Source organism: Vanessa cardui, chromosome 15 (genome assembly GCF_905220365.1).
Source record: "Vanessa cardui chromosome 15, ilVanCard2.1, whole genome shotgun sequence".
NCBI classification, from domain to species: Eukaryota; Metazoa; Arthropoda; class Insecta; order Lepidoptera; family Nymphalidae; genus Vanessa; species Vanessa cardui.
In genome coordinates, this window is record NC_061137.1 from 512,183 (window position 1) to 531,962 (window position 19,780).

Consider the following 19,780-nt stretch of genomic DNA (forward strand, 5'->3'; position numbering starts at 1 on the left):
CAGTTATCGCAACTATAACCACCATCGAGAAATGCATTGGTACCATCATTGGTCAAATCAAATAGCGCGCGGTTCTCTGGTATTCCTTTTACACACCTTCCCGTCCCTTTTCGCAAAACTACTCGGAGAAGTTGCATCAAATATATATGATATTTGTGTCACAAATCAACGGTATAAACACTAGATTATTGAACCTTCTTCATAATTTAGATATTTGTATATTCTTTCTTACTCGAAAGTCCTCGTTGAGACTTTGATTATAACCAAAGTTACAATACGTCTTCGAGGCTCATTGTAGGGGACGGCCTAAAATTTGATAATCTGTGGCAGTTAAACAGACAGTCATTTGTACATTTGATGTATTATTTGATTATACTATCTGATTTGATATAAATATTGTTGACCTAGGTCAGTAACAAACAACAACATCATAATACCATCTATGAAAGTGGAGCAGTACTAACGCTTAATAAAGTTTAAAGCACGCGTAGCAGATGAAATTCTTACAAAACAAATTACATTACGCCTATGTGACTTATCAAGCCAAGACATCTTGATCTTATTTAATATAGCAAAACGTAGTCAAACTTAAAAGTACAAAGCCTACGCGTTTTTATGGGCTTTATAATAATTGTGTGTGATGTTCTGTAACAAATAACTTCGGTTCTTTCATTGGTAACATATAAATAAGGGTTAGTATAGTAGTGGATACTATTATCCATTAAACAGTGTAGAAAAAAATAGTTGTTTCAATTTTTTTTTGAGGTTAGGCTTTTAAAATTTCATTGTTAATAATGAATGATGTAGGAAAATATACTTTAGGCACTTTTGCCCTTCCATACATACTTAACAGTTAATACACAACGCAGCTTTTGATTAAAATATCTTTTTTTACGACACCACGTTACTAACTTCTAAAATTGTCAGTGTTTCTTTACTATATTGTTATGTATTATAAACAAAAACGTTCCTCCTTAACCTTATCTATTAATAAAAAACCGCATCAGAGTCCGTTACGTAGTTTTAGAGATTTGAGCATACAAAGGGACATAGGGACAGAGAGAGCAACTTTATTTCATACTATGTAGTGATACAACACTATTCCACCTAACCTCTCATAACACCTTCATCGATTTTCAAAAAGCAAATCCAAAATTCAATTAATATCAGGGTCAGCTCAATATCAAACGTTGTATATTGGAATAAACTAAAGGTCGAGGAGATGCACAGTACCGCGTCGAATGTAAGCTAAAAGAATGATGGTGAGATCTAATATTAGTATATAGTATTACTATATTAGTATATTCAATTCGTAGCTTCACCAGCTTCATATTTGTTCAATTGACGCGCGTGACAAAGGTGAATTTAATTTTCTATACTATGAACTTTACATCACATAATCAAAAAAATTCAAAAATGCCAATATTAAAATTCATACAATTAGATATCGTTGGCAATAACAGAACAGTAATTAGATGCGTCTAATTAAAACTGGCGTCAGCAACGTCGGATATCGGTCAGGAATAGCTTGGAGACGCGCCAGGCGCGGGCGCGCGGAAACGGATGTGACGTCACACCTGTCAATGGGTAATGCAATAGCGACGGACGATTAACATTGAAAGTTAGACATTCTGGTCACGTACTCAATATTTATAGTCTCAACATGCACGTATCAAATTAATAACAACTCGCAATAACGCCCACGTCTGTTGCTAATTAACTTATTTATGTTTCTTATTCATTCAGTCGCCCACGACTTCATAGATTTTTAAAGCCTTTTTAAATACCAATGCATTTCCTAGTTCAAGGATTTATTCCGACACACTCCGTCGTTCTGAATTTTTTTATGTATGCTTGACTATCTGGCCTTTAAAATATTTGATTCCCATGATTTATTCGAAACTTGTTGTCCTCTAAAGCATCGCTCGCGTCGTAGGAGTTAGAAGTCAAGTGTTAGGCATACATATAGTCAATGTCCTTTCTTGAAGTTCAAGTTTGCTTCAATGAACAGAGGACATCCAAAGTTACATTCGCATTTATATCGGTATAAATAATTAAGAAAACATTTTTTTTATAATATCGGTCACGGAAGAGCAAGTGGCCACCTGATGGTAAGTGGTCACCAACCATAATCAATGGCGCTGTAAGAAATAATAACTATTACTTACATCACCAGTGCGTCACCAACCTTTGGAACTAAGATATTGAATTTAACAATGGAACACAATACTGATTACTGTTGTATGGCCGTAGAATTTGATGAGTAGGTGATACCTAACAGACAGTGGAAAGCTCTTTGCACCAAAACACCTGATGAAATTTTGAAACGTATATTTCAGATTGAAAAGTTGCTCTACAATTTCCTGAAATGTTACTCATAATACCCAAACAAAACAAAACAGTTTGTAACAAATATCATTTAAATATGACATATTATCTCTACATAGTATAAAGCAATATCGTTTGTACGCCGTCTGTGCGCTTATCTTTTAAACTATGCAACGGATTTAATGCGGTTTTCGTCAATAAGCAGAGTGATATAGGATTAAGGTTTACATAGGCAATACGTGCATATTATTGCAGAGAAAAATCAGGACTTGTAACTTTTCCTGACCGGATATTAAGCAAGAGTTTTTCTTTATAACATTTTGAATTAACATGGTTATTTTATCTATTGAGTTCGATATTTTGGCAATATCTAAGAATTTGACATATATATCCTGTAATAAGTGTTTTTCCTTTTATGTTTGTTATTCAATCTTGACGTTATATTTAGAAATTTACTATATTCGAAGCCGGGAAGGATACCTAGTTAGCTTACTAGTATTATAAAGAGATAAACTTTGAGTCTGCTTTTTAAATATTCGCGTAAACAATTCGAATCTCATTGATATGGAGTTTCTTTACTTCGTTAAGGAGTTTTGTACGAGCACGCGGGTTAAGTGCACTCATCATATTCTACCAGCAAATATAAATTCTTTGTATTATTGTTACAGTTTGAAGACAGTATAACTAAAAGTACAAGGGACGTAATATCTTAGCTTCCAAGGTTAGTGGCGTGCTGGAGATGTATGGAATGGTGAATAGATGTTACAGCGTTTATGTGTGTATTGTATGTGTGGTGGCTACTTACCATTAGATGGCTCATCTGCCAATTTGCTTAATTATTTTAATTAAAAAAAGATATTATTTTATTAGATAGTTTCAGGTAGAACATAAGTCATAAATATATTATATATGCATACTTTTTGAGATATAGCTTAATATACCGAGAGAAAATTTTCGATCCGAGCGCTGCCAAAACTACAGATAAACATAAACACTGTATGCGTGACATGTAGATCTTCAAGATGTCTGAAGACACGTTGGCGACGGAATATACCCACCTTTTATTTACTCGTAACTTTGATTCATTTTTTAAATATCAATTATAAAACGATCTAAGCTTATCTCCAATTAAAGAAGTATATAATTAAGTATCTCCCTGTTTATTTGCCTGTTGCTATAGTTACATAATTAAAGTAAGTATGTGACTATGGCCTTTTATAACTTATGAATTTGAAACCTATTAGTGTATATATTAAATAAATACACCGGATTAGTAAGCTGAAGTGGCAGTGGGCTGGTCATATTTGTCGTAGAACCGACAACCGTTGGGGGAAACGTGTTCTAGAGTGGAGACCGCGTCTCGGCAAACGTAGTGTAGGACGTCCTCAGACACGGTCCACCGTGCCTGAGGACGTCGAAGTGACGATATACGCAAGGCGGCAGGCAGGAGCTGGATGCGAGTAGCCGGAGAAAGACCACAGTGGCGTGCACTGGGAGAGGCCTATGTCCAGCAGTGGACAAAACGGGCTGATGGTGACCATAATATAATGTCTTGGATAATTAACCTTACAATTGTCTACCCGGACTGTAGTACGGATAGACATATGACTCCACTCCACCTGATGGTAAGAGTAAGTGGAGTCCAAACGCGAAGATGAGTACATCACCAATAATGAGCTGCACTAGACTTCCTCGCCATGTCGGCCCGCAAATTGCCTATTAGTTAATCATTTTATTAAAAAAAATCTAATCAAAACTACTTCGTTTTAAATGTTTTACGTAGATAAATACTGCCTTTTAAACTTTGCAAATTGATAAAGTATCTTTGGAAATATTACGACATTATATGATACGTAATATCATAATACATACATAGTAAACGGAAGATGGACGCGCAAAACACTTTAATTTTATTATTAAGACGCCAATTTTCGCACCTCAGAGATTTTGTATTTGCTTTTGATGCTGCACTTTAATATTCCGAACGCTCTATCTGCTGTTTGTTTTATAATATGAGGATATAGTATGCCTTTAAACAGTAGCACGGTTGAAAAGGTCGACTAGCGAATGCTTATCGTATCTTAAGATCCTTTAGCTTGTTTTATAATAGTTACGATAATATTATCGTTTTATTACATTTAGTCACTTTAGTTTTAGCGTTATCAATAACAAACAGGAACAAACAAACCCAGATTCTTACCACACAGCTCCTTGTAATAATAAGTAAAACATCCACAAAACTCGTTTGCACCCGGTCGTTTAACCTGAACCTGAGTAAACACACAGGATCGGGCGTGGGAAGTAGCGGCGCGGTAACGGGACTGCACGCAGGGTACGGTAGCCGGTCGCCCAGCGCACTGGCAACTATGATAACTTTTGGATTTAAAAATAAGTGCAATTTAACAATAACTCATTGTTAATAGAATTAACGTTTTCATTTAAGACGTACCGGAGTGGTAACTTTGAATTTTGATATCTATACATATAAAAAAATTGGAGTGTCTGTTTGTAATATTAAAATAGCCCTTTTTTACTCAATGGATACGTGTATGTATATACGGTACATATATCAAAATTACATATTTACAATTTTTGTCTTTCTGTCTGTCTGTCTGTTTGTTTGTTCCTACTTCTGAGTAAATTAGGCTACAATAATTATTATTTTTTTGTTAAATCAAACGGGTACAAGGTCACAGCTAGTGTCAAATACAACTAAATGAATAATTTGCAGACTAGCCAACTTGGTGATATTTTAGTATATATGTATTTGGGAACATCCACAGTTCGATAGGACGATACCAGGGAGAGATCGACCGGAGGAACATGAAACAGTTAACTTAATTACTGAGCTGATATTGATAATTGAAATAAAAATGTCATTTTTTACGCGACAAATTATTCTAATCTAGAACCATGTTTCTCACATATATATACATATATATCTGGAAAAACAAATGATGTATTTAATGTTAACTATCATTATTATTAAAGGGTCTTAACTTTTTTTGGTAATTATCGGGAATGACAATGGATAACAAAATGAGAACAAATTGTAACAGAGTGATAACCAAGGGATGGAAAAAGTGTACTAGGCTGGAAACAAGATAGACAGACGACAATGAGTAGAGTAATAGCTTGTAACAAGACACTCATCACTAAGACTTTCGGATTTATAAAGTACTAGCGACCGCCCCAGCTTCGCTTCGGTGGAATACTGTTACTAAATACACTACAGAATTTGTTTATTTACAACATCACAATAGATGCTTCTAAAATTATCTATTTTTCTTTACTATATTCCTATAAATTATATACAAAAAACATCCTCTACAATCACACTATCAACAAAAAACCGCATCAAAATCCGTTGCACAATTTCAAAGATCTAAGCATACATAGGAACAGACAACGGTAAATGTTATTCTATGTAAATACTATGTATGTGGATTTAAAATTTCAAATAAATTGAGTAACTAAATGTAGTAATGTTACCTAGTAACTAGTTTGTGCTTTAATATTTTAGTTGGATCCCATCGTACACCGACGCATGCCTGACGTAAATATTATTTTTATTCAACGCAGCTGATATAACCGGGACACCTGACAGTAGGGCCCTTTCGTGTGAATTGGGTGAGATGCACTGACGTAATTTGTTTCGAACTTATTATTGTATACTATTTCTGTCTGCCTCATTGGCCTATAGTGTAATTTGATTTAAGTTTTCTCCTTTATCTACAATACAAACTACAATACATGTCAATTTTTGGATGTATTAATATTTAATATGTAGACCGTAGGTAATATGTCATATATAAAATGATTTAGAATCGGAATAACTATCTACGCACAGTAAACATTTTCAGTCAATCAATAAAAAAAGTTAAAAAATATTTTTATACAGAAAAAAAAACATCCCAATTACAAAAAAAATATTATTGTTTATAAGTTGAAGAATTAAAAAGAAAAAATTATACACGATGCCTCCTGTGAGGATTGAACTCACGACCCCTGGTTTACGAGACCAGTGCTCTACCACTGAGCTAAAGAGGCGATGAGAGACTTCGCCAAATAGTCGTTCATATTAAACAGTACAATATATTTGAAATAAGCCTCAAAATAATATAAAATTTAGTCACAATTATATTATTATTTGTTTATGACCAATTATTTTAATTCCGCGAAATGTTACAACGGTCTATAATTAATAATCAATTCTTAAAAGTCATTAAAATTGTTTTTATTTTAACATTTTACTACGCTTAAATTTTTATTACAATTCATAGAAAATAATAATATCCACATACCTTGTATCTCTTAATGTATTATCTGTAAAAGAAAAATAAATTATAAATTGGTAAAAAGTTAAAAACCAATTAAAATGAACAAAAAATTTGAACATTAAAAAATATATGTATACCCAAAATTTACAAAATTGAAAATAAAATTACAAAAGGTTTGCCGAAACCCGGGATCGAACCAGGGACCTTTAGATCTTCAGTCTAACGCTCTCCCAACTGAGCTATTTCGGCCGATGAATGATGATTCAAAATAGTGCTACATATAACAGTTTCTTAGAAAGTTTATATTTTTTTATAATATTTAAATTTAAACTAGTTATTTATATCATCATATCTGTAAAAAAATTGGAAATTGAAGCAGGACAGCATAAAAACACATCTAAAATCTATTATTGTGCTACCTCTGGGAATTATGCAAATATAATTCCAATTGTATCTTTTAAACATACCAATGATAATGCGACTCTTGCTTTAGAAATATTAATATTATATTTTATATTCCATGTTCCAAAATAACTTCCACTACTTGTTTTTACTCATAATTTATCACTACATTTAGCTATATAAATGTTTAAACCAAGTTCTTTACTGTCTTAATCAATGATGTTGTAGTAAACAGATATGTTATTAACGCGCAAAAAGTGAAGACTAGAAAACGTCCTAACGTTATAATACATAATAATTACGTAGTAATACGTTTTGCGTAATTAAAACATCTAGTTATCCCTTTTACTCATTGTTTTTATCAAGCTATCCTTTTTACTTTTAACGAAATGTAAAAATAAACGGTCCCCGGCGCTTCTGTTGTTTAGTATGGATATAACATATCTGTTTCTTAGAATATCATTGGTCTTAATGTTTCAATCTTAGTACACAAAATAAGTAATTAAAATAAAACAAAATTTATTATGTTGTTTATAACGCCACCTATCAAGGTCTGCATACACTGATACAGCAGGCGTTCTAAAGATATTATTTTATCATAGAGGGCGCTGTATTAAGCGAAACCGTTAAAGTATCATTAAATCGTATATATTCAAATATCAAATACTGCAGTACTTGGTTGCATTTATTTTATAATAATTATTTTAAAATAATATCAATTTCACTTTTAGGACTATCATGTCTGAGTTCCAATTCAAGCTTCCACTTTGTTTTAGAGAATACCTCACAGCTTTCTTGGTGGTAGGGCTTTGTGCAAGCCCGTCTGGGTAGGTACCACCCACTCATCAGTTGTTCTACCGTCAAATAACAGTACTCAGTATTGTCGTGTTCCGGTTTGAAGGGTGAGTGAGCCAGTGTAACTGCAGGCACAAGGGACATAACAACTTAGTTCCCAAGGTTGAAGGCACATTGACGATGTAAGGAATAGTTAATATTTCTTACAGCATCATTGTCTATGGGTGATGGTGACCACTTACCATCAGGTGGCCCATCTGCTCGTCCACCAACCTATACCATAAAATAAAAAAAAGCTACAAATAGCCATACCACAGTGCTGCTTTGATTGTGAAGACCACTATTATAAAGTAGTATACAGTATATAGTATAAAGTAGTATATACTATTATAAAGTCTGCCCTCCTAACTAAGATGACCGTAACTAACATTTTTATGAAAAATGAGTTAATAATTGATTCGGAATCAGCGTGTTGAGATCGACAATCTCTTCTTAGTGATGTTTTTGATAAAACTTACACAAACCGAGATAATGTTTATTATAAGCGCCGTAATTACATATTTTTATGTTTGTTCCTAAATTTAAAGACCGTAAGATCGCCTACGTTCGTTATGCTTAAAATGTTTGAATGAGCTTGATCATTCGTTAAAAATGTTTACCAAATATAAACGCCGTAATATGATATACCGCTGATATCTGAACTAAGTTCATTAATTGTGCAAGGCTAATACTAAACATAAAAACAGTAACAAACAATTTACGGTCCTTTTGCCTAGTAATGGTAATAATAATCGGACTTTTTAACTACTGAAAACTAGGATATTGGATCTTACCGTTTTCAAATGTATGATGCGATAACCTTTTTGATATCCTTTCTTTATAATTTTACTACATATAACAATCGTTAACGCGGTTATACGTCTGTTATATTTTGTATTAATATTATGGGTTTTAAGACGCGAGGGGATGAGTTACATATCCGCTTAGAGGTCGGTGCATCGTCAGAATTCGTGGGTTGTGCGTGCATTATTTGAATGTGTGAGGCAAGAGAAAACATAAGTTAATGTTTGTTATCTAGATAAGCTTAGTTCTATGGATATTCAGAAGATATTTTTATTGGATTATTTTGTTGCATTTTGAAGGTAAATGCTTAATATGATTGTATTTTAGTTCGGTTAATCTAGCCAAATTTGATTTGTTTGTGATAGTGTAAGTAGTGTAATAATAAGACTATAAGTATTTTAATGTAAGTATTGTATAAAATGTTAATAATGTGCATAACACCAAAACATAAAGTTTTGGTGTTATGCACATTATTAACATTCGTTTCAAATGTTTTACTGTTATAAAAATATTGTATTTTTGTTGCCGTCCCAAGACCGATATGACCAAATATTTTAACGACTAAGCTTAATGTTATCTTAATTCTAACATAAAGACACAGGAAAAATAAAAAAAAATGAATGTAGAAAATATTTTCACATTATGCTAATCTGATTTTAAAAACAATGTGGAACAAATAACACAAAATATTCACTTACATAATAAAGGGGCCCTTATTTATTTTACAAAAAACATTTAGGAAAACATAATATAAAAAAAATATTTAGGCGTTGAGGGAGGAAGCAACGACAAAGTCAAAAAACCGAGGATGTGGAGATGAGATGATGAGGAGAATCCCATGATATTCAAAGCAAAGATCATGGGACTAAAAAAGAGGAAATACGAAACCAAGAGAAAGACACTAGAATTAGAAAGCACAGAATAAAAATCGTAATACTAAAAGATAAAAGACAAATACAGATATAAAGGACCAAGATAGAGAAAAAAAGACGCCAAAAATATGAGACTAACACCACCTTAAAACTTAAATTTATGTTTTATATTTTTCTTTCTTATAAAGAAAACTTGTTAAAGTTTTTTTCATTTATTTTTGAATATTTTTTCTACTACTGATTGGTAATTAAAAGTAAAGTTACCGCTTATATGACTAGTAAATATTTAGAAATGTTTATTTGTTAAACACCGTAACAGCAATTCCTAGATATAAGAACCGTAACCCCGACACATAAGGCACATAAGCTTAGGAATTGTACATTATAAAATTAAAATTAACTACACATAAAAATTATTTGCTAATTAAAAAATAAACAAATGATTATATCTAAAAATAATTAATACTACTTTAAAAGAGAGGGTCATTACTATCCAATTCAATAAAAAAATATTGTATTTTTCTTAAACTATAGTAGTGACACCAAATTTTCGGTAAAAAACTTTAAGCGCCATTATCTCGAAATCATGTTTTGTGCAGTTACGGTTGTCTCAATTAGGACGGCAGAAGTACTAGATGATAAAAAAGCTTGGAATTAATACCTGTTGACTTCCAGGCAGGATACATTACGTACATCTATAATTGTATTTAACTAATATGATTGTATTTTTTAAATGTTGAAAAAGAGTAACTACTGAGTTTCTTGATGGTCCTTCTCGGTGGAATCTACTTTCCGAACCAGTGGTAGCTAGACTTAATTGTTAAATGACGATTCAAAAGTACTTGTAAAAGCTCACTTGAATAAAGTTTATTTTCATTTTGATTTTGATTAAATAATTATTTCTAAGGGGCTTAAGCTTCTGAGTTCTTTTATGACTGTGAAATCTTAGTAAGATATTGCTAACGGTTATCATACATAATTTATATTTAAGATAACTTATAAATACCTACTCCTTTATTGTTTGAAAAAAGAAACCTATATGTTATGTTGTTATCAACTCTACAATGTGATTTATAAAACTTCTGTATTAATTTCTTATCTTAAAACTTGATTTTGAATTATAAAATTATCTTAAAACTGTGCATATGCATTACCGGGCTCCTCGACCTGGATAGCCTTGTCTTCAGCCACCACTCCCGCTTCATCTAAAACAACACCACATTTCTTGTAGAGGTTGCTACGAAACTGCTTTAATTTCTGACCTTCTTGAAATGCTTCTATTTCATCCTGTAAAAACAATGTTACGTTATTGAAAATATGAATAATATTTAAATATGTAATTATTTATCAAAATAAAATTGTGTTTGGTCATCTGAGTAAATAAAACCAACTCAAAAGTAACATTACGACTCAATACTCATTGATGTAATATTCCAAGATGAAAAATGAGTAGTCGAAAATTGAGAATCAAGATATTGGTAGGAATTTTTTTAATACCCATTTCTCCCTTACTTGGTCATTTTTCATTAATTACTTATATTCACATAGTTCTATCATACATATCATATCATAAGTTGTGTAATTTACAAAGATGAGCAAATAAAGAGAGGCATTTTTTAAAATATCTAATTGAAAATGATGTATCGCGCATTTTTGTACTCTGCTCTTTCTAGCTTAAACTATCTTAATGGAATTTAGTACAAAGATAGAATATAGAAAAAATGAAATAACACCTACACTACTTAACTCAGATGCGGGTGAAGGCACGGACAGAAAGTAGTATATAGTTTAGAGTGTAATATGCCATTTGACAAATGAGGAGAAAATATACGTTTCCATGACTTTACCTTAATATCCTTTAGTCTTGTATGTGACCTGCTGGAATAACACTGACGAACGTGATAATCTGACCAACTAACTGGATCAGGTTGCGTTACACATGGAGCTGAATTGTGAACACTTATGCAAGGCACTTTATCACTAAACTGGCGTAACTTTTTATTCATGATAGGAGATTTAGTTGTATCTAATGATTTTAAAGTTTTTTTCGGTTTTGCGACATACTTTAACTTACGAGGCTTATTACGAGGCGAATCGGGTTCATAATTCTGTAGCACAAGAGGTAGTTCCCTATAAGAACCCGAACAAAAATTTGAAGAACTGGCTTTCGCGCCATCAAGCAGAGATGATGAGTTTTCGTGGCGCGTAACATTCGAATTCGTCTTTAAATTTGGACGCGACTGGTGACCAAAGACATTATATACTCGTGGCATTACTCTACCGTAAGCTTTATTACGTTTATTATTATACCCATCCATTTTATATAGCAAAAAATCATACAGTAAGTAAATATGTTAGAATAACAAACTAATTGAACCTAGCGCGTTCCTGTTGTTATGACATATTAGCTTTTGACAACACTGTTTGAAACTAACATTGTGGTTTCATAAAAGCTATTATATATTCTGTATATGCAAAAGTCTTAATTTTTACAGCCTAAATTCTAATAAAGGTATATTATAATGTATACTTAAACAAATAATTTTATAAAGTATAATTTATAGAACCAGGTTTGGAGTATAAATATTTAAAAATAAAAAAGTGATTCCTTGGTATTTTATTTATTATAAGTTCTATATATAGAAAATAATCACTCTATTTCATCAATCATTTAAAAATTTATTTTAATTATGTGCATGATTTGACTAGACAAAGAAATTAATTTAATTGATACATTGGGATATGTAATTACATATTTATTTTCATATAACTTAACTCAAACAATATTATCTATGCTATTATATGTCACATAGTAAAGTAACTGTCTGTCTGTTGCTCTTCACGGCCAAAGCATTGCACAAATTTGATGAAATTTAGTATGAAACAAGCTTGATATCCATGGAAGGACATAAATGTCTAATATCTGACCAATCTCTAAAAGGCAAACAAAGCACGTTTAATATTTTAAATATGCCAGGCTGTTTTTAATATGAATCACATGAGGTGATAAAAATAAAAAAAAACAAAGGCACTGTTTAAATGTTTTTAGGATTTACATATAGGTACTACTAGTCTATACTTTATTATTATTTTACTATATAAATCTGTAGAGTCTGTCTGTACACTAAACTTTTTTGTCGAATTTCGTCATAAGTATTCATTTTATGACTGACTGATATCAGTTTTACCATTTTTGAAATGTTTGTCTGTCTGTCTGTCTGTATGCAGGGCCGCCGTAAGCGGGGGTGCGACGCGTGCACCGCACGCGGGCGGCACGTCCAGGGGGCGGCAAATTGAGCAATACATCACGTACCTAATTCAAGTCATTGTTATAATTCCCACAAATCCTTAAGTAAAATAAATTATTCAAAGCATCGAAAAATATCGCACTCAGTAAAGTTAAAAGTCCGTCGTCTGTAATCCTATGAAAAACAATACTGTCGAAGTTAGGAGAATCCCCTTTAAGCTTCCTTATCAATTGGTAGATTAGGTATCCGTTACTTGTAGTAGAGCGTTGTCGTAGGGCGGCTTGAAGGGTATCACGCCGTAAGTTATATTGGTGGTCGCTCGAAATAGCAGAGCTACGGGCACCGTTAAACAGGGCGCGGAGGGCATACGTTCGCTGTCGCAGGCGAAACGTGCTCAACGCAAACTTAGAGGTACACCTGTGGGCTGCACATCGTCAGTTGAAAAAAGAGTTAGAAAAGGCGTTAAGTAAACAGAGAGCAAAGGGGCGCCCCTATCGTGGTTTGCGAGGGAAGCTCCGAACATACGGCGCTCCTGTTACGGAATAACTACCGCCAGATCTCCTGGGACTGATCGGGGCGCTATTTCCGGGAAAAAGGGCGGGTCATTCAACCATCGGTGCCCTAAAACACCCTGAAGACCCGGACAATGGAGGCGGTGGTCCAAGGGAACGTAGTCCTAACGGTATCACCGGACGTGGCGAACGACTTCAATAGTCTTCCTTTCTTTTTTTCTTAATTTAATTTACGGCATCCACGGGCTCATTGGCCCATGCCTTTTTTATATTTTACATTTATACACTTTGACGTTTTATACTTTATATTTTTACTTAACATCAGCAGATATTCGCTAGACTTCAAGCTCGCCGACTTCCTTTCGAGACCATAGGACCATTTCGATATCACGAGTTGCCTTCCTATCTCAGAAGGCCGTTGGGGTATACCTCCAGGATCAGGTGATCCTTTGGGAAGGGGCGATGGACGACTTGTCCGGCATTTGAAGTTGGTTTGACTGGCTCCTGCGGGCACCGACCTCGCCCGGGATGGGTGTGTTGTGTCACGGTGACGCGGCGAACCTTTCAGATGGCGGCCCTAAAGTCGGAGTGTCGCTCACATTGGATCGAATCGAGATGCTGGTCTTGATGGTTTCTCTAACTAAAACGGAGGGTATCCTAATCCACGGTCCTTGCTGAGGTCTCCTCGAGGAGCGTCTACCGCCCTCCAAGAGACGACAATTAAGGCGCAGACACATATGAAGGATCAGGGCCTCATCCTGGATGGAGCTTCGTGCAATATTTTGTCCAACTCAGCTTAAAGCTCATCAATGCCAACGTAGGAGGACCTCCTCAAACCAAACACCTTGCCTGCGTGCGCTCAATGGCATTGTATTTTTTATTTATTGTAAATAAATAAATCTAATCCAATCCAGCCCATTTCCGGTCACTTCTGGATATGTCCAGTCCTCTCCAATTGCACGCCACTGAGATTGTTCTTGGGCTACTCGCATCCAGCTCCTACCAGCTGTCTTGCGTAAGTCGTCACTCCACCGTACCCGAGGACGTCCTACACTACGTTTGCCGAGACGCGGTCTCCACTCTAGAACACGTTTTCCCCAACGGTTATCGGTTCTGCGACAAATATGGCCCGCCCACTGCCACTTCAGCTTATTAATCCAGTGGTCTATGTCGATGACTTTGGTTCTCTGGCGGATCGCCTCATTTCTTCTGATCCCGCAGAGAAACGCCGAGCATAGCCCTTGCCATAGCACGCTGAGCGACTTTAAACTTGTGGACCGGCCTTGCCGTGAGTTTCCACGTTTCGGCTCCGTATGTCATGACGGGTAGGACGCACTGGTTGAAGACTTTCGTTATAAGGCACTGTGGGATCGACGATGTAAAGATTCGACGTAATTTTCCAAACGCTGCCCAACCCAGCTGAATTCTTCTATTCACCTCGTCCTCAAGGTTGTTTCTAACTAATCGCAAAGTTTGCCCATTGTAGATATATTTTTGAACAACTTCGAGGACGGTACCGTGTACCGCAATCGGTTCCGGTAGAACATGTTCATTGAACATGACCTTGGTTTTATCCAAGTTCATCCGTAGGCCGATACGCATAGAAGAATCAGCAAGCGTCTGCAAATCTTAAGTGAGAGATGTATTTGCCATTGATGTTGATGCCACGTCCTTTCCAGTTCAGCGTCTTGAATATATCCTCCATTGAATTAGTAAACAATTTGGGGGAATTAACGACCCCTCGTCTCACACCTTGATGCAATGGTATGGGATTTGTTTGCTGATTCTGTACTTGGACGGAAAAGACACCTATTTGGTTGGACTCCCTTAATGCTCGTAACAAGGCTCTTATCTTACGGGGCCGTGGGAACAGTGCTGCTGACCCGCTTCGCCGAAGAAGACCAGTAGAAGGGGTCTTCGCTATGGATGTCTTCTCCTCCCGCCATAAGTGTCCCGGGGTTAAGGGTTTCTGTACCCTGAGAACTCCCTAGGAAGTGGAACTCCGCAGAGGTGAGCCTACCGTTAGGACGTCACGGTAGTATGCACAAAAGATTTCGTAACATCCTCCAAAAAGATAGAGTGGGTCGCTAACGTTGGTTTTTTAGCAGGTATACACCCCGCCCCCCACCTCATGTGGAGGAATAGTGGTATGCGTTTTTGCAGCAAAAAAGGGCGGCATAATAGGTATTGCACGCGGGCGACAAAACAGCTAGCGGCGGGCCTGTCTGTATGTCCCGCTATAACTCGAGAACGGCTTAACTGATCTTTACAAAAATTGGTATACTGTAAGAACACGTGATTGCGCAAATGATAGGCTATTTATATATTTAAAAAAGGATGTGTTTGTATGTCTGCCATCTATAGATTCAGAAACTATTTGACCGATCATTATGAAAATTGTTACATATGTGCCTTTTGAAATAGGAAGCGATTATGCTATCTCTATAGATGTAACTCGCCACCAGGTGGCGCTGCGATAAAAAGACTTCTACACCTTGTCATGAAAATGAGTATGTACAAGTATTTTTATTTGATCAACCGATAAAAAAATAATGAAATAAAAAAATAAAATCTATTCAAAAAGCAAAACATCTAACTCAATTTCCATCATAAGTCAATAATTTTAAAATAATCATAACAATTATAATTTTCATTTTAAAATAAGATAATTATAAATTACATATACGGGAAAAAATGATTAGCTAATTTGATTAGGTATAAGAAAGTGAACAATAATCATAATTGATAAGTATACTCGTAACTTCAATAACAATGAATCTTTAGTTTAAAATGTAAACGTAAGACAAATAACCAAAACATAAACTTATTTGTATAAATATAAAACTGGAGCTTTACTCTTCACATTATTTAAAATACCACCGAAGAAACAACATATCGGAACATCGACAAGATACGTACAGCGTCATAGAACCAAAAGAGCTACTGAAACAACACACCAATAAAAAATACGTTTAGAAGCAAACAGAATCCAAATTTCTTCTTTGAGAGCTGCCGAAATAGTTAGTCAACGTTATGATCAAGTTTCAGATCTTCGAACAAGAGCATCTTCATCATCATCATCCTCCTGCCCTTATCCGAATTTTATTTGGGCTCGGCGCAGCATGCCTTCTCCTGCCATTCCTCTTTGTCAGACGTCATCTCACAAGTAACATTATTTCTAACCATATCATCTTTCACAGAATCCATCAATCATTTCCTTGGTCGTCCTCTACCTCTATATCCATCCACATCCATGCTCAAGGTCTTCCTCACAATATGTCCCTCATTCCTCCGCATACCATGATAGCTGCCTTTCACATAACTTCTCGGCTATCGGTGTCACTTTCAAACTTCCTCTTATATACTCTTTCCTTACTCTATCCATTCGCGTAACACCACACATTCCTCTCGGCATTCTCATCTCCGCAACATGCAAATGTCTTTCAGTCATCCCTTTTGTAGCCCAACACTCTGATCCATAGACCATATAGAACAGCAGGTCTGATCATGGTCTTATAGACCTTCCCCTTCAGTTTAAGGGGAATACGGGGGTCACAAATTGTTCCCGTAACCTGCCGCCATTTCATCCATCCTGTGTTAATCCTGTGCTTCACCGTTCGATTTATTTCGCCATCGCCTTGAGTGAGTGAACCGAGATACCGGAAGTCGGAGCAGACTGGAAGAGCTGCGCCATCAAGTGCTACGGCTTCAGGACCGAAGAGACCGCCGAAATCGCAGAACATGTATTCAGTCTTCGTTCTACTGATTTTCAGGCCAACATTCTCCAGTTTCCGTTGCCAATCCTCCGTCGGCAAAAAGCATGCACCAGGGTGCCTCCTCCTGTATGTCCGCTGTTAGAGCGTCCATAATCAGCAGGAAGAGGTAAGGACTTAGAGCCGACCCTTAGTGCAAACCTACAGCCACATTGAATCGGTCGGTGTTACCGGCAGACGATCGGACGTAGGTACAAGATCCCCTGTACATAGCACGGACTAACTCCACTTGCTTCCCAGGCAAACCTTTCTCGTTCAATGCCCACCATAACACCTCACGAGGCACCCTATCATAGGCTTTCTCGAGATCACTGAACACCATGTGCAGGTTCATGTGAGCACGTCTGTACTTCTCGCACAATTGGCGGAGTGCAAAAATAGCGTCCATTGTCCCTCGACCTGGCATAAGCCCAAACTGATTTTCGGTAAGAGCATCTTCATCAAGAGCTCATTAAAAACCTGAAGAGCGAGTCCAACGACTGGATGACCAACGATTAAAACAGACTAAGTCAAGAACTAGAACAAATTTACTCAATAAATAAACCTTCAATTATGTTAAAGGTTCTGATAACAAGATGCATCCTGATGTGATCATTGGTTCATATCTGATTTCGGACTCAATAAAAAAAGACGTGATCTTGAAAATAAGTTTATGGGTCTCATGAACAATATGCACCCTATCAAAAAATCATTGAAGAAGATGAAATAGATATTATTATTAAATGAAATAATTTTTAAGAATTTGGTTATAACTCATATGTTTTTGAATTGTTCCTTTATTATTTGTACATTGTTATGATCATTAACTGGTCTTAAATGCTACGTGCTACTACGCTACTACTACTACGTACAACGCTTATAGACGACATGGGTATACCTAAGCACCTAACATTCTTGGTTCAGAACTTGTACCTTGATGGGCAGTCAAAAGTAAGGTTAGAGAACACCGTCTCTGAACCGTTTAAACCTAGACGAGGAGTCCGCCAGGGTTGTATACTTTTTTAATCTTGTACTCTTATTTTTAAACTTGACTCTAATCTTTTCTATCTTTTTATGTCTCCGAAACGTGGACCCTTAAAGTAAGAACAAGGGACAGGATTAACGCGTTCGAAATGTGGTGCTGGCGGAAAATGCTGGGTATCAATTGGACAGATCGCCGCACAAAGGAATCAATCCTGAACCAGCTAAAGATTAGGACACGTCTCTCCACCATTACTACTCAACGCGTACTTTGTTACTTTGGCCATGTAGCTAAGCAGGAGGACAGCCTGAAAAAACTTATAATAGTTGCCCACATGGAGGGGAAGAGGGTAGGAGCGCCGTCCCAGTGGATAGACACGGTAAAGACTAAAGACAGCCACAGGATCTTGTGCCCAGGCTTGCCTTACGAATGGCACAGAATAGGAATGGCTGGAGGAAGGTGGTACGAAGTGTTCAGGAGAGCCACACGCATGGTGGTCACAACCCTCAGTAATGAGGAAACGACTGGGAAGAATAATGATCAAACATTTATTTAAAAAATAAAAATTATAAATATATTTTGCTGTCACTAATGCCCAGCGAAGCGGGTGGGTAAAGCCAGTATTTCTTATGTTTTTTATATTTTAATGATATAGTTTTAAGAAATTTAACACTTCATAGTTTTATTTATTATAAGCAATTTTAAACTCTATAAAAAAGAAAAACATCTATTTATCTACATATGACCTTTATAAAACCTTAAACATAAGTAATCTAAGACAATCAAACATTTTTATTTGCCAAGCAATTCATTGTGTTTTGTTTCATAAATTTTTTTTGCTTCGATAAGGTATTCATCACACAGAGCCGTTATTTGCTTATTTACACTAAAAATTAAATCTTCAGATACAGTGGTTTGTTTTTTGTTCTTCTTGATATAGTCATTTTGGATGTCCTTAACAGCATCTCTACATTTAATATACAGACTTTTAGCACTTTTTGCTAGGACTTCTCTATGTTCCTTCGTCACTTTAGGAACAGGGACATATAATGTTGTTCCATCCTGCTGTGGATTTAAATTAAGTCCAGAGTTGTGTATTGCCTTTAAAACGTCTGGTATAACTTGAGGAAAGGATGAAAAGTTTATGACAAGAGTTTTAGGGTTTTTCCTAACTATTTGAGCTAATTCTTGAAGTTCGTAGTCTTTACCATCAAACTTAATTGGTAATGTATCTATGGCTCCTGTCGTTGACCTCAGAGATAGGTTTTTTGCAAAATCCTCCTTCATTTTCTCAATAGCATTTTGACATCTACCTTTTAGTTTATCAACAGCTACTAGTTCTGACATCATTGCAGGATTTATCTCAATTTTACTTTTATCTTTCTTGTCTTTTCCTCTATCCTTTCCTTTCGCATAGTTTCTTGTTATTGTAAAATTCGTCCCGGTGTAAACAACTTTTTTGCTCTCTCGTGTAAGGTTAGGTAATAATCTTGCGTTAATAAATATTGGGACAATTATTTTACTCAATAATCGTGTGCCCATTTTGATTAGTTAAAAACTTAACTAGTTTTATTAATTTATGCAACTATTTATTTCAAGTTGGAAATATAAATACATATATACTTAACACGAGACCCCGGCCCCGAACGTTTGGTTTTTACTTACTACATCCTAGCCTCAGTGATAGTTCCTTCACGTTTAGCTGTTAAAATATATACTAATATTAAACAAAGATTATATTCATGGCTATTGTTTTTACAAGGAAA

At 35.5% G+C, this 19,780-nt stretch overlaps 2 protein-coding genes and 2 non-coding genes across 4 annotated transcripts in view; all 4 read right to left on the minus strand.

The window, feature by feature from the left end:
- LOC124535524 overlaps window positions 1-11,904 on the minus strand; it is a 113,818-nt gene extending 101,914 nt beyond the window's left edge. Inside the window, exons 1-3 of the mRNA XM_047111739.1 lie at window positions 11,368-11,904; window positions 10,675-10,807; window positions 6,633-6,654 (exon numbers count right to left, since the gene is read on the minus strand). Of these exons, the coding sequence (XP_046967695.1) occupies window positions 6,633-6,654; window positions 10,675-10,807; window positions 11,368-11,838 (626 nt within the window). The 5' untranslated portion in view covers window positions 11,839-11,904. The remainder of the gene's footprint in view (window positions 1-6,632; window positions 6,655-10,674; window positions 10,808-11,367) is intronic.
- On the minus strand, window positions 6,307-6,378 carry Trnat-cgu. Its single transcript has one exon. It is a non-coding gene; the product is annotated as a tRNA-Thr (tRNA).
- On the minus strand, window positions 6,785-6,857 carry Trnaf-gaa. Its single transcript has one exon. It is a non-coding gene; the product is annotated as a tRNA-Phe (tRNA).
- A 6,771-nt stretch (window positions 11,905-18,675) lies between the features above and the next one.
- On the minus strand, window positions 18,676-19,674 carry LOC124535870 (ribosome-recycling factor, mitochondrial). Its single transcript, XM_047112266.1, has one exon. The coding sequence runs from the start codon at window positions 19,554-19,556 to the stop codon at window positions 18,807-18,809; it is 750 nt and encodes a 249-aa protein (XP_046968222.1). The 5' UTR covers window positions 19,557-19,674; the 3' UTR covers window positions 18,676-18,806.
- Between the last annotated feature and the right edge of the window lie 106 nt (window positions 19,675-19,780).

Bases quoted from the DNA above. Each gene is read 5' to 3' on its own strand.
- LOC124535870 (XM_047112266.1), bottom strand. From the start codon at position 19,556: ATGGGCACACGATTATTGAGTAAAATAATTGTCCCAATATTTATTAAC.